General features: G+C 52.8%; 2 protein-coding genes across 3 annotated transcripts in view; one reads left to right on the top strand and one right to left on the bottom strand.

The window, feature by feature from the left end:
* Nucleotides 1-14,517, top strand: part of LOC147208145 (uncharacterized) — a 17,023-nt gene extending 2,506 nt beyond the window's left edge. The window contains exons 1-2 of one of the 2 annotated variants that reach the window (XM_086108005.1): nucleotides 11,220-11,744; nucleotides 12,667-14,517. In XM_086108005.1, the coding sequence (XP_085964131.1) occupies nucleotides 11,345-11,744; nucleotides 12,667-13,925 (1,659 nt within the window). In that variant the 5' untranslated portion in view covers nucleotides 11,220-11,344 and the 3' untranslated portion in view covers nucleotides 13,926-14,517. Of the gene's footprint in view, nucleotides 1-11,219; nucleotides 11,745-12,666 lie in introns of those variants that run through there. The other variant, XM_086108006.1, reaches the window with a different exon arrangement.
* Nucleotides 433-6,171, bottom strand: LOC147208146 (tryptophan 5-hydroxylase 1-like). Its single transcript, XM_086106441.1, has 11 exons — nucleotides 6,061-6,171; nucleotides 5,796-5,994; nucleotides 3,768-3,865; nucleotides 3,630-3,697; nucleotides 3,353-3,549; nucleotides 2,301-2,363; nucleotides 2,125-2,197; nucleotides 1,907-2,033; nucleotides 1,733-1,828; nucleotides 1,283-1,416; nucleotides 433-604 (listed from the first exon to the last, which is right to left on the bottom strand). Exons 1-11 carry the CDS (start codon nucleotides 6,169-6,171, stop codon nucleotides 433-435), a joined length of 1,338 nt encoding a protein of 445 aa, XP_085962567.1.

Here is a 14,517-nt window from a genome sequence, read left to right as displayed (position 1 = left end):
TTTTATAAACACAAAATCATCACAATCGTGGGAGAATAAAGTTGACATTTTTCAGAAAGTCTTTTTTTTTTCAGCTAAAAAGTGAACAAAAACGCAGTGAAATAAGACATCATTTTGGAGAAAAAATGCCATTATTCTTCAAGTGGAGTATTATTATTTTTTTCTCGAAAATCATGGAAAATGATGAGCTCAAAGTTGTCTTATTTGAAAAAAAAAATCTCTCAGGAACAGGGATGCGCCACCCCGGCCCCAACTTTTTGGTTAGGAGAATTGTGCTAAAACATTTGTGAACAAGCATCATATCTCAGTTCAAGATTTTGAATTGAATTGAAATGAATACAACTTTATTGTCCAACCCCCCCCCGCCCCCAAAAAAAACGGTTAGAATTTTCTCCAATAAAACTTTTGCACGTCGAGCAGCCTCACGTGAGATCACACGGCGGCGCTGTGCCTAGCGAGTCTGTTGAGGGCGTCGTCCACTTGGCGGCGCGGATCTTGCACCGGCGTTCGGACGCCGCCGCCGCCGTCCTGCAGCACGTCCACGCTCCGCGTGGACGCGTCGTAGCGCACCGAGAAGGGCCGGCCGATGCCCTTGGCAAACTCCCTGCAAGCGCGCACAATCGCAAAAGGGACATTGCGAGAGTCAAGTCAGAAAAGTTTCATTTGGGATGGCAACATTTGTCATCCTCTGAAAACATGCAGATAACAAATATATATACAGTAGACTGTATATTTCAGGGTGCAAAAAGTTTTCTGAGCAAGAACTTTATTTGACGGTAAAGTAACATTTCAGAATCGAGTTTTTTTTTTTCTCACAACCATCATTTTGTATGCTTTCACAAAGCAAGTCTTTGGGGGCTAAAATGTCATTTCTCTGATGAAAAAGTCATCGTTGTACAAGGTTCAAGTCACTGAAGGATGTGGCGACCGTTATTTATTTGCCATTCTTCTTCTTTCGGGTTACTGTGAAATGAAAAAGGTCAAAATCGCTTGACAAGAACGACGTCTCGTTGAGAACGGAAGAAAAAAAAGTCATCATGTCGAGGGATGTGGCCTCTGAGCAACAAATCCTACAAGGCCAAAGTTCCGACTTTATTTGGTTTGCTGTTGTTTAGTTCAAGACACATTTTGGCTGGACTGTCGGTGCCATATTTGGAGATGAAACCTTTTTTTTTTTTTTGTCGAGAACAAAGTTGCATTTTGATGAGCTCAAATTCCCCATTTTTCGTGGCTAAGCGAGTCGCGATTGGAAAATTGGCTGACTTGTTTTCTTTTCACCCACCTCATCTTGTTCTTGGCGTCGTCGAAGGTTCGGGTGACAAAGTAGACGTTCTGGAAGGCGGTGATGACGCATTCCTCGTCGCACGTCAGCCGAGGATCGAACGGGCGCACGCGGGCCTCGCCTGACAGCGCGTGCTTGCTCGCCCGCCCGCCGCAAAACCCCCAAAAATGGCCAAGAAAAGCAAAAAATGGCGCAAACGTGAAAAGACCGCCCGCCGGTACATTTCCAGCAACGTGAAAATGTGCCAAACGCACGAATCGAAACCATCCGATGGCAAAAGGACCATTGAAATGAACGACAAATCATCTCCGAGTGAGTTCACGACTCCCCCGAAACCAACTTGGAAATCACAATTTTCAATCCAAACGGCTTCTGCGATGAAACGCAAACGGTGACGGCGAAAAGGTCGGCGCGGGGGCCAAAGGTCGCGGCCGGCGGCGTTCGCCCTACCTTGAGCTCGCCGGCGGACGAGAGCAGGCCGGCCCCGTAGGCGCGAAGTCTTCCGTCCTGCTCGCAGAGTCCAAACTCCACCGTGAAGAAGTAACACTGCCGGGCCGGACGCGGCGGAGAGCTTGAGAGAGACGCCGCGGGGGCGCCGCGGGCCGGCGGCACCTCGGCGCTTACCGTGGCCAGTTTGCGCACGGCGTCGTCGTCGGCGCCCAGCGACGCCAGACCCATCTCCTGCGAGAACCGCGCGAAGCTCGGCTCGGCCAGCAGCGGCACGTGGCCCAGCAGCTCGTGGCACGCGTCCCTGCGGCGGCGGCCATTGACACCGACGGCCCCCGGATATCAAAGACCCTTTCCGCTTTTCGGCGGATGCGAGTTTGTGCGTTTGGACTCACGGTTCGGGGGTGTAGTAGGGGTCGGAGCTGTGGCGGATGTACTGGGTGCAGTGGAACACTCGAAAGGCCAACCCTGCCGAGAAAAAAAAAAAAAAAGGGGGGGGGGCCGCGGGGGAAATCGGTGAGGCCAGAAAGCATCCGAGAGCTGCGATCCAAAGTCGTGACAAAGACACAACCTGCCAGGAAATCTCGAGGAGACAAGTAGCCAGACACTGGACGAATGCTGAACCCCGAGCGCCCTACTAGCATGCACGCAAACACACACACACACACACACAAAATCAGTCCGTGTTTCTTTGAACGTTGACACAAAATTGCCTTGAAAATTCAGAAAATCAAGTCTGTTTGTCCGAGGCTGTCAAACTTGTTTTGACACAATCCCGTCATGTATTTTGCGTTAGCTCCGTTCTTTTAAGACAACATTGTTTTGTCCAAGAGTCTTCAATGTCTTTTCCCAAAAAGTTCAGGTCCGACGTGGACTTTTGGGAGACGAAATTGCGCTTGGTTTTCCCATATTCCGCACGCGCTTTAAAGACCCAATTGCCTTTGAGCTTTGTAAAAACGCGGACGTCGTTTGATGCTTACAAAGGCGTCGGTTCGTTTCCAAAAAGCTTCGCGAAAGACGATGAAAGGTCTTCACCCTTTCCAAAATGGAGTATGAACGGCGGAACGGCGCAAGTTCCGGGCTCAATCGGCTCCGACATTGACAAAGTCTCGTTTGACTACGACTCCCAATTTTGTCTTTGATGTTAACATTAAAAAAAACAAAAACAAACTCCACGTACTGATTTGAATGATTCTAAACCACCCACGTTAGTCGGGGAAGACGACATTGTGTTCCATGTCGACAAAAACATCTGCATTGGTTTGTCTTTGACGTGGCATAGCTCGGGCTAGTCGGACAAAATGGACTTTGACCTTGACAAAAACGTCTTTGATCTTGACGCGTCGTTTGTTGACGGCGTCAAAGCGCTCTTGGTGTCGACGGAACGTGAGCTTTGTTTTCGAGACCGAAAAAAAAAGCTGCACGCGGCGTTCGTTGGAGACTCGTTCCGCTTTGACGTCGACCAAAACCAAACGTCGGGCGCGATCGTTAAAGACTCAAACTCATCTACGATGTGTACAAAATCAGGTCTGTCGGTCGGGCGCGTCGAAGCCTCGGAATGATCGCCGATCTCGGTCCGATTATCGGGTTCGCGAGTGTCGAGGAATAGGCGATATGTGGCGCCTTTGAGGAAGCGCGAGACGTCCTCCAGCTGGGGGATGTTGTCCTCCTTGTAGTTGCAGTGTCGGGCCAGCAGGGGGAGGTTGTCGAGGAACTCCTTGCAGGCGTGGCCGGGGTAGAGTTGGCGCAGCTCGCGGAAGACCCGAGACCAGGTCTGGACCTCCTCCGGCGTGTAGTCCACGCGCGGGATCTGCTCACCGCTGCCAAATGATGAGGAACGCGGGTGACGATGGCTCCGACGACGACGACGACGACGGCAAACAAAAAGGCTCCGACTTACTGTTTGTAGCTCCGAGCCAAATCGGCAAAGTAGCTCCTTCTTTTGCGGTAAACGCTGTCTTTAAATCCCTACAAAGACACCTCATTTGTTTTGTTAGGGGTTTTTGGGGCCGCTTTTGTTTTTTGAGCCAAAACAAACCGGATGGTCGGCGTCCAAGTCGGAGCCGTACATCAGAACCTGCTTGCAAAGGTCCAGATCGGAAATCTTCTTGGGGAACCACGGAATGGCACGCTGCTCTGAAATGAACATTTCAAAAACACGCGCTCAATTTGTCCAAGACTCATTTACCTTCGGCGTTGACAAAAGACACACGCAAAGCCTTCGTCAAAGATTCCAAATGGCCGCGGATGTTTCCAAAGACTCCCAGATGAGGTTTTGCCTTTGCCGTTTCGACACGACCACTGCCTTTGATGTCTTTCCGACAACGGCTTGAAGAAGGGGTCCGAAGAGCGCTCTTTTGGCCATGAGGGAACAGCCCGCTCTTCGCAAAGCAACTAAGCGTCTTAGTTTCAGCTCGCCCGCGACCGACGGCCAAAGACGCGTCGACTGATGCGTGGACCTCCCCCAAGGCTCGCGCGCAACGCGAGTCGCTCGAGCCGACATTTTGGCTCGAATGTTGACTGTGAGGTTTTGGGGGTTTTCTGGACCACTTTGTCTTTAGCAACGAGCCAAACGCCCCGGTTGGCTGAAGAGTCCAAACACTTCCTGATCCGCGATCGCGATGCCGTTTCCTCGCCAATGTGTGGTGTTTCGCATGAAGCTAGCTAACCCTAACCCTAACCCTAACCCCTAAACCCTAACCCTAAACCCTAACCCCTAAACCCTAACCCCTAAACCCTAACCCTAAACCCTAACCCCTAACCCCGAACCCCTAAACCTAAACCCTAACCCCAAAACCCTAACCCTAAACCCTAACCCTAAACCCTAACCCCTAACTCTAACCCCTAAACCCTAAACCCTAACCCCTAACCCCTAACCCCTAAACCCTAACCCTAACCCCAAAACCCTAACCCTAACCTCTAACCCCTAACTCTAACCCCTAAACCCTAACCCCTAACCCTAAACCCTAACCCCTAAACCCTAACCCCTAACCCCTAACCCTAACCCTAACCCTAACCCTAACCCCAAAACCCTAACCCTAACCTCTAACCCCTAACTCTAACCCCTAAACCCTAACCCCTAACCCTAAACCCTAACCCCTAAACCCTAACCCTAAACCCTAACCCCTAACTCTAACCCCTAAACCCTAACCCCTAAACCCTAACCCCTAAACCCTAACCCCAAAACCCTAACCCTAACCCCTAACTCTAACCCCTAAACCCTAACCCCTAACCCCTAAACCCTAACCCCTAACCCTAAACCCTAACCCCTAAACCCTAACCCTAACCCCAAAACCCTAACCCTAAACCCTAACCCCTAACCCTAAACCCTAACCCTAAACCCTAACCCTTTGCTTGTGTTCGGGCTCGGTTGACGTTTCGCTTTTCAAAGTCAACTTTGTTCGGGACTGTCAACAAACGGCTTGTTGACCCGGCCGGGTGGAAAAAGGGGATCAATGGTCTTCTTCCTTGGATGGAAATGCGTGATGGCACACGCGGTGAGCAAATGAGAATTTTCTACTTTTGTCGTCATTGTTCCGGAATTATTAGATTTTTCTCGCCACTCGTTTTGTGCGTTCAGTAAATAGCCGCCAAAAATCCGAGCGATGCCGAAACGTATCGCGCAATGCCGGCCACTCAAGGCGAGACCAAGCCTCCCCGCTCAGCTCGGCAACGCTCGGCCCTCATTGGCGCGGCGCGTTCTGTCATTATTTGGCCCCGAGGGGCAAACGTTTGTCAGCTCGTTCAAAAGCAGAAAAGCGGGGCCAAACCGTCCCCGTTGCTCTCGCCGTTATTGCAAAGTTGGACGGCCTACGGGCCGCCGTCGTGTTTTGCGGAGGAGATGGCGAGGCCCGCGTTGCGGATCAATGGAGCTCGCTGTCCGCCGAACTCCTTTTCGGCCACTCGCGCGATGGGTCGGCTTCGGGCGTGCGAAAACCGAGCCGCGTTGAATGCCGGCCGAGACGCAAAAAGGTCGTCGTGCGAAAACGGAGAGGCATTTGAAAAGCCGAATTTGAATCCGCTCAAGTTCGGCCCGCCCGCGTCGCGCGGGTTTTCGGGGCCTTACCGTCGGGAGTCTGGCCTTCATCCTCGCCGTGGGCGTGGCTCCGGGACACGACCTCCACGGCGGCGGCGTGCTGGGCCAGGAGCCGCGTCAACTCTCTGAGCTGATGGTGATCCATGTCGCAGTGCACCAAGATCTCAAAATCGGCATTCCCGCGCTTGGACTCGCGCGACTCGATGCGAACCAGGTCGAGGTGTTTTTCCTGCGGGGCCGACGCAAACGTGCTCCGGCTGAAGATCGCGGGCGCTTCGGATAAGGCGGGCTTTACCTGGAAAGTGCCGAGAGCCTTGACCAGACCGCCCACTTCGTCCTTGAGGGAGAAGAGGATGGTGGCGCCGACCGGCGTCCCGCCGCAGACGCTCCCCGAAGCCGCGGCCATCTGCGGCCGAGCGCGTTGCGAGAAGAAGACGGCGAAAGGGTGGCTCACCCGTCTCCAGTCTTTCTTTGTCACCGAAGGCGGCAAGAACCAAAGCCGGGGTGCAGCCGGACATTTTTCAACACGGAGCGCGGCGGCGGCCGGAACGTCTGCCTTTGCGTGCTCATAACGCCCACCGGACCGAGAGAAGTCTCGGTTGATCGCAGCGTCCGCGGCTTTGCGCCAACACGGCCACAACCTAAGTCTGAATCCGAAGAAACCTTTGGCTCCGCTCAATTGACCAGACGGTGCCGTCGCCTTTGCTCTCCTTTTGCTTTCGTGCTCTGGCTCAGCGACATCCATCTCGGGCAGAGATTTGCGAGACGCTCGCCAATCGGCGCGATCGAGACGCCGTCATCAACGGGGCTTTCGCTCAAGTCGGATGTAAGAAGCGCAATGCCAACCAATGACCGCGGACGGTATGATCAACGATGACTTCTCGGCCGTGTCGTTTGCTCGCTACGGTGCGAAAGTCATCGTCGTGAGTCGCCGTGACTGTAAGAATGAGCAATTCTTGAGAAAAGGCGGCTTCTCTTGAAGCGTGCCTTCAGATCGGTTGTCATTTGCGCTTTAAATACGCAGTTGGCGTCACCCAACGTGTGGCAAAGTCTGGGGGGGTAGGGGGGGGGGGGGGGATGGAAGAGTAGCGCATCCGTGCCCAAAATGGCATCCAAATTCGCCTTGACGTTGGGTGCCCGAGGCCACCGCCGGCCGCCATGTGGCTCCGCCCCCTGGACCCCAAACGCTTTGGAACTCGAAAGGCTTTGAAACGAATACGTGCGGCCGTTTCGTTTGAATCGTCGTCGGAACAACTTCGACTTGGAAGGCCACTTTATTAGGTACGCACAGTCATGAAACGAAGCCCGTTCAAAGATCGCGACGCCGCTTCCGACCGACTGCCGTCAGAAATAAATTGTAAATAGCGCAGCCGCCTTATCTATACCTATATTTATTTTGCACTTAATCGAACTGTGTACATTTGCGAACGCAAACGCTTTCTTTCCTTCTTTCTTCTTCTACCCCCAATTTTGCTGCCGTAGACTGTCAATTTCCCCAGTGCGGGACAAATAAAAGGATATCTTAATCATAATAATAATACATTTGATTTAAAACACTCAAGGACACGTTATTTTTTTTTAATGACTGCAATAGTGTACGCTTTTGTTCGGGTACTTTTTTTTTTTTAACATGAACAAAAATATCACGGATAGCATTGCGATCATTTATGATGGAATGTTATCGTGATTCACGTAACTGAAATATTTGAAAAAAAAAAAAACTTGAAAATGAGTTTGGGTCCACTTTTTTTTTTTTTAATCCACTGCTCATTTTGATCAAATACAGCGAGACAGCCCAAAGCCCAAAAGTCAGGATCGCTCCTTACCGTCTGGTGGTTGTCAGTGAGCTGTTTGGTCCTGCTCAAAAGATTTCCAAGATCCACTCTCTTCGCTTACCCGCGTCGACGACTGAGTCACTCGGGAACGGCTGGCAACGCTTCTGAGAAATCGAGCTCTGGTCTTCAGCCTTGCATATATGTGTGTGTGTGTGTGTGTGTGTACGTCATTGTGACTCAAGGTGTGGCCTCCTTGATGTTCCTCAAATCTGAGGAGAAATCCAACCCGCCCATTCCCGTTCGCCTCTTGACAGCAGCATCTACTTTTGGCGGAAAATATGATGAATGCTCGTTCCCCGCCCATTGTCATGGGTCAAGTTTGATCGCAATTGTGAGCGGAGCCCAGGAAGAAGAGTCTCCTCGCTCCTCGCTCCAGACTGGTCTTTTTCTTTTCGCCTCTCCACCTAAGCCCGTTTTGCGCGTGTTCTTCTCTCTCACATGTCCTCTCACCCCATCCGCCGACCTCCGCTTGGTTTCTTCCTCTCGGCCACCCGCCTGCCATCCTTCTCCCAGATATATTCGCCCTCTCTCATCCGCCCGCGCGTGTCCAAAGCACCTCGGTGTAGCCTCTCTGACTTTCTCTCCGAAAGTCCAACCCAAATTTCTCCTTCTCCTCCCAACTCACATCCTACCCGCGAAGCAAAGCCACTAACGAGCATTTGCGGCCATTCCATTTCGAGCGTCAGTCTCATCACTCTACGTGACGCTCTTTTGACCTCTCGGACATTCCTAACAAACTCCTCCGACTCCATTTCTCTTCCGAGATGGAACAACTTCAACCCCGATGGGAAGCTTCTAGCCTTTTTTTACACACACACGTGTCTATGAAAATACCAACACTCGGTCTAAGCGACTTTCGGCCACGCAGATTGGACCTTTGCGCTACACTTGCACCGGGCACCAAAACCGAGCCAAATGTATCCATCGTTCATCCATCCGAATTGCTGTCTTTCTATCCATCCATCTGGCCGATGAAACCCAGTCAACAGTAAGCGCGGGCTCGCTATTTGGCAAGACCAAACGACTGCAAAATGTGTTTAAAAATGCCCATTTTCGGGGCCCGCATCAGACGGTCAGAACTTGCGGTTCTTTCTCACTCCGCGATAAACCGATGAGGCTTTCGAATCGTCGACGGGCCATTCATCAAGCTCGACTCGGAGTGCCTTCGTTGCGATGGCCGCTTCCATCTGGCTCTGCCGCTTTGGGAAACCGATATTAGATTGCGTTCCGCAATCGGACGCTGATTCTGTTTTGATGGCACAATTGCGTTAGCGCCACGGGTAAAGCTGCCGTGCGCCCTCGCAAGCTGAAAAGGGTGAGTCACGCTCGCTCGCTCGCCGGGCCCGCTTTTGCGCCAACGACCGAAAAGCAGAAAAGGAGCACGTTCGCGCGGGAGCCGCTCAATCTTTCCCCCGCTCTCGACATCCGGAGGAGGCGTTCAACAAGTCGGAACGGAGCACCTTTTGTTTGACGCCGTCGCATCGCGGACCCCCAAAAAGCAGGCGGGCGGGAAGGAGGAGCAAGATGAACTTGACAAATCGGATGAAGAAACTAAAGCCGAAACAAACAAAGTCTTAAAAACAAAAAGGGTCCAAAGTAACAACCGACAAGAATCGCACGAAGCAGAAAAGGAACAGAAACGGCAACAAAACCAACGACGGAAACAAACAATGACCCGACACCGAGCGGTCGTGCCGGGCCGGGCCAGGCCGGGAGTCCTTTCACGCCACCAATGACACAACGACCAACAGGGCGGAGCCCTACAGTGCCACCTGTTGGTCACAAACACAACCATGACAGACGCCAGCCGCTTGTCACATCGACATGGCGCAAGCCTTCCTTGCAATCAGTGCATCGCGCGTCCGAGGCGCCGACTTGGCCAGACTGTGGCTTTTCTTCTTTTGAAGCGCTTTCTCTCGGCTGTCCCTGTTTGGGGTTTTTTTTTTTGGGTGGGGGGGGGGTGGTTCCTCCTCATCAGGAGGTGAAATGCGGGCTCGATTGGGTTCGGGTCGGGCGATTGGCTCGGCCCCTCAAAGACAAAGTCCTCGGTTGCGGTGGCGGCCGACTGTCTTATTGCTACGATTAGTTTGGGTGCTTATTTGGGGCGGGACTTCAGAAATCGTTCTCCCGCCATCATCGTCGGCGTTAAAAAACTAGCGAGCCCGTCCGTTCCCCAAGCAGCCACGAAAGCCCGAGCCATAGCGCGGCCTCCAGCGAGCTTTCACGCGTGCGCTCGTCTTCCGCGTTTTGGATGAACGGCAGTCGGCCGTCCAAGAAATCCCAGCGCCGGTGTCGCTCCCCCCCCCCTGCGTCGACTCGCCCGCAGCCCAGAGACAGGAAGTCGCTCTCCTCGCCATCCGTCTCGCTGCTTAACGATGACATCTGACGCTAAGTGCGGCCGCGCGTCTGCAATCTGAAGATGAGCTCCGCCGCTCCGTCTGCTTCTCCTTCATGCGATTACGCGTGCGCTAATCGAGGCGCACGCTCCCGGCTTGATTGCGTTTGCGTCGCACAGGAGGGGGGCGTGGCGGGCGGCGAGCCGAGAGCGCCCCGCCGCGCGTCGGGCCCGCGTTAGGGGCTTTGACCGGACACGAGCCCTCGTTCGGATGACTCGTTTGCTTTGCCGCGCGACGTGTTGCGCATCTGCGACAACTACAAAGCCTTTGCTAGCTTCATGCTAACACAACATGAGAAACGCCACGGTTAAGCTAACAAATGTCATCGGCGTCGCGGCTATAAGCCTTTTAAGCCATGAAGAGTGCGTGAAGCAGCACGCGTAGACAGACAAAACTCGCCAGCTTCAATTCTTTATCCTCTGAGAGGAATGAAGTCTACGCGCGGCTTCCTCGGGATTGGCCCTCTTGCCGTCTACCTGTAGCTCTGTATTACAGCGCCCTCAGATGGCCAAGGGACACACTGCGCACTATTATGGCCACTGAATCGGAGCCAAAATGTGGCAAAAACTGTTCAACGCTCGGATGATGTTAGCTCATTGCGATATGATTTCATCAGCTTTAAAGAATGCTTTTTTTGCCTGATTTAAAAAAAAAGCAAAGCCCGACACTTTTTGGGGTTGGGATGGGCTGAAACAAATGAAAGGGATTTCTCATCATTTCAAAGGGAACGGTGGTTTGCGATACGAGCGTTCTGCGTGACCCCCGCGCTCGCGGAATGATTGAGACTGGTATCTGGAGACGCCGCTCGCTAGGGAACCTTTCGGGAAAACCCTTTTGGACTCCGTCGCCTTTCAAATTTCTCTGTTTTTGTCGATTAGCCACATCGATCCACATACATGATCAATGAAGTGATCAACAGGTTTTCCACGCGCCGACTTTCCATACCGGGTGTATTGTAAGTTATCCGTATGTTACGATGCATCGCTCTCAATATTCATCTTCCCGTTTTGCGCGCGTGGCACCACATCGCCGGAGTAGCACGGGACTCATCAGAACCCTTCGACTTAAGCCGCATAACGTCAAAGATTTTTACGGCAATTCGACACGGAAGTTTCTAATAAGAATAATAATCATATAATACAAAACCACAGATAAAAGTATACGTCATAAAAAAAAGAGACGTCATTTAAACGGAGCATGCAATCTGGAATAGGTTCGTTTTTTTAAAAACGGGATTAGAATGGAGGGAGACAATCAGTGGGTGGAAGTGAGTCCAGAGTTTGGTGGGAGCAGAGCGGCCGGAAAAGCTCTCTGCTGTCCGCGGTTCTGTCTGTTCTGATTCGCGAGGATGACGTCGCTTGTCCGAGCGGACTTGCCGTACTTCCCGGGGCGAAACCCGCACTTCCGCGTCGGAAACGAGTCCTTCCAAAAGAGTCCCGGACGGGACCTGAGCGGGAAGCGGCAACGTCCGCATCGTTTGGGAAATCGTCGCGGCCGGACGCGATCGCGCGAGGGCGGCCGGAAGCTTCTCGGGCCCCGGTTTAGCTTCCCACGGCGAGCCGCTCGCAAAGACAAAAAAGAGAGGCGTCGCGGAGACCGAGTGGGAAGCGTTCCTTGGCGTGATTGCCGCGTGCCGATGGCTGCCAAAAGAGAGAAAGGGGAAGAGTGCGAGGAGGACATCGGCGGGACGAAAAGGGAGAAGGAGTCGCGAGCTCGTCAGCGGCCCGGTCTCGTGTTCCCCGGAGAAGGTCGGCGCACTCTCGGCTTTGCACAACATACAAACGGATGACAGAAAGGTGCCGAGGAAGAAAAGACATCGATGGGCATCGTGTAAGCGCGGTCGACGCCTTCAAAGGGAGGTGGGAAGAAGTTAGAAAGGAAAATAAGATCAGATAAGAAAACCTTTCTTAGTCTCGCAATGGAGAAATTCCCGATTCACAGCAGCAAAGTTATGAAAGGAAGAAGTAGAAGAACATCTCGTCCTTACCCCTTGATGTAGTTTGACTTGTTTCACGTCGTGGGTCATTCGCGCGGTGCGGTGCGCCTATCCCAAATTGGCTCAAAAACGTGTGATATCACGCAACGACATTGCCACGGTCGTGTTCTTGATGAAATTGTGAAAACGCGAAAAAGTCCCACAAATTGGTCGAGAAATTACTTTCTGGAGGTTGAAACTCGAAACCAAGAGTTATTTGTTTGACGTGTGCGTTTTTTTTTTTGAGCCGAGTTGAAACTTTTCTGCTCGTGGGCTCCACGGAGAGGAAAACGCCCGAAAATCCCGAATACTTTGAATATGTTCAGAGGTTGATGCGAGCATCAAGTAAAGAAAGTCGACATCGATTTCGGTGACCGTCGATCGCAGTGCGGGCGCGTGAGGCGACGTTGAGATTCCTACGCCGCGGCTTGAGACTGTCTCGTCGCGTCACCGTACGGCAAGTTGCCAAAGGACATTTTGACATTGGCGTCGGCTACGAAAGAGGCATTGGAAGCGTTTCGCACGAGACTCCGCCCAAGCCATCGACTCTTTGGAAATGGGAAAGGAATAGAAATAGAAATATTCTTTTCCTTGTCTTTTCAGACAATCGTCTTTAATATCGGCCGTCGTAAAACCGAGCTAGGATAACACGATGCGACCCGAAGCGCGTGTGTTTATCGTCTCGTGTCCTGCAGACGTCAGCGACGATCTTGACCCCGTGCGGACAGAGCTGGAGTCTCCCCACATCAAAGAGGAGCGGGAAGAAGGGGAAGTGCTCCTCCGCGTGAAGGCGGAGGACGAGGGGCCACGTCCGTCTTCCCTCCGAGAAGGCCGGGTGGATGCAGTCACCCAGCGGCCAATGAGTTTTGTCCGTTTGAAGAGCGAAGAGGAGGGAGACCCGGTCGGAGGCGAGGAGAGCGGAGGGGCGCGGCCCCGCGGCAGCGGCTCGACGGAAGGTGACCGGGGAGGGGCGCGAGCGGACGGCCTCTTAGCTCCGCTGTCCGACGACGACCTAACTTCGCCCTCTCCCGACACGGAGAATGAGGAACGCTCGCAAAGTGACGCCCCGTGTCCCGCCGACAACCGAAGCACGGAATGTTCTCGGTGTGGCAAAACGTTGAGTTCAAAGTGGAATTTGAAGTTACACATGAGGACGCACACCGGGGCGAAACCTTTCGCCTGCTCGGTTTGCGGGCAAAGATTCACTCAGAAGGGCCAGGTAAGGACGCACGCCCAAATACACACCGGGGAGAAGCCTTTTGCCTGCTCGGTTTGTGGCAAGAGCTTCCTTCGAAAGCAAAGTTTAGCGACGCACACCCGAGCGCACACCGGAGAGAAACCCTTTGCCTGTTCACTTTGTCCGAAAAGATTCTTCATCAAGGGACATTTGACGCGGCACGCGCGGACACACAGCGGAGAAAAACCTTTCGCCTGCTCACTTTGCGGCGAAACCTTCTCTCAAACGGAAAGTCTAACGATCCACACGAGGAAGCACACCGGGGAGAAATCTTTGGCTTGCTCGGTTTGCGGCAAAATATTCTTTCTGAAGACAAGTTTACGGGTGCACGAAAAGACACACGCTGGAGAAAAGCCTTTCCCCTGCTCAGTCTGCGGGAAAAGATTCTCGGGAAAGCACATTTTGACAACCCACTCAAGGACACACACGGGAGAGAAACCGTTTGCCTGTTCGGTTTGCGGGAAGAGCTTCTCCTTGAAAGGACAGCTGGTGAGCCACACCACAACACACACCGGAGAGAAACCTTTCCCGTGCTCGGTCTGTGGGAAAAGATTCTCCAGGAGGGGCCGCTTAGCGAGTCACTCGAGACAGCACACCGGAGAGAAACCGTTCAGTTGCAGGGTGTGCACCAAGAGGTTCTTTAACAAGATCGATGTGAAGAGACACAAATGCCGCGGCGGTAAACGAGACCTAGAACGTGACTCGGAGAGATCTTAGCATTTGCACGTAGCTGTCAAAGTCTGCATGTGACGGGATTGAAAGTGTGACGGTGAACGGGCGACGTGCGGCGCGGCACGCCGCTCCTCTGCCGCTGGCTCGTAGAGCCCAGAAAGTCCGCGTTGGCATCGCACGTCGAGCAACACCCACACCGCGGGACAATTTCGAGTGTTCCGTTAACCTGTCGGACGTGTTTTGGGATGTGGGAGGAAGCCCGAGTACCCGGAGAAAACCCACCCAGGCGCGGGCAGAACACGCAAACTCCACACAGGATGGCCGAAGCCAGAATCGAACCCTGCGCCTGCGCACTGCGAGGTCGACGTGCCGCCGGGCCTCCCACTTGGAAATATGCGTTGGTATTGAGCTCTTTCAAGCTTTCCAGAAAAAAAAGAAAGAAATAAAGAGCTTTTTCCATCGCTGTACAGGACATTCTTTGTGTGATTTTTTTTTTTGTAAGCCATCTTTTATTTCTGTTCTTTGCTTTTAATGGCTTCAGTTTGTCGATTGTAAATGTTTTCATGACTTTATTCATTTTTTTTCTGGAATGCGCCGCAGAAATAAAGCAGCCTTCCTTGCCTTGTCTTCAGCTGTA

This window comes from Hippocampus guttulatus, chromosome 3 (assembly GCF_054856545.1).
Source record: "Hippocampus guttulatus isolate MCC_2025c chromosome 3, RoL_Hgut_1.0, whole genome shotgun sequence".
Taxonomy (NCBI): Eukaryota; Metazoa; Chordata; class Actinopteri; order Syngnathiformes; family Syngnathidae; genus Hippocampus; species Hippocampus guttulatus.
The sequence above is the reverse complement of the archived record's forward strand: the minus strand, read 5'-3'. Positions and strand labels throughout refer to the sequence as shown.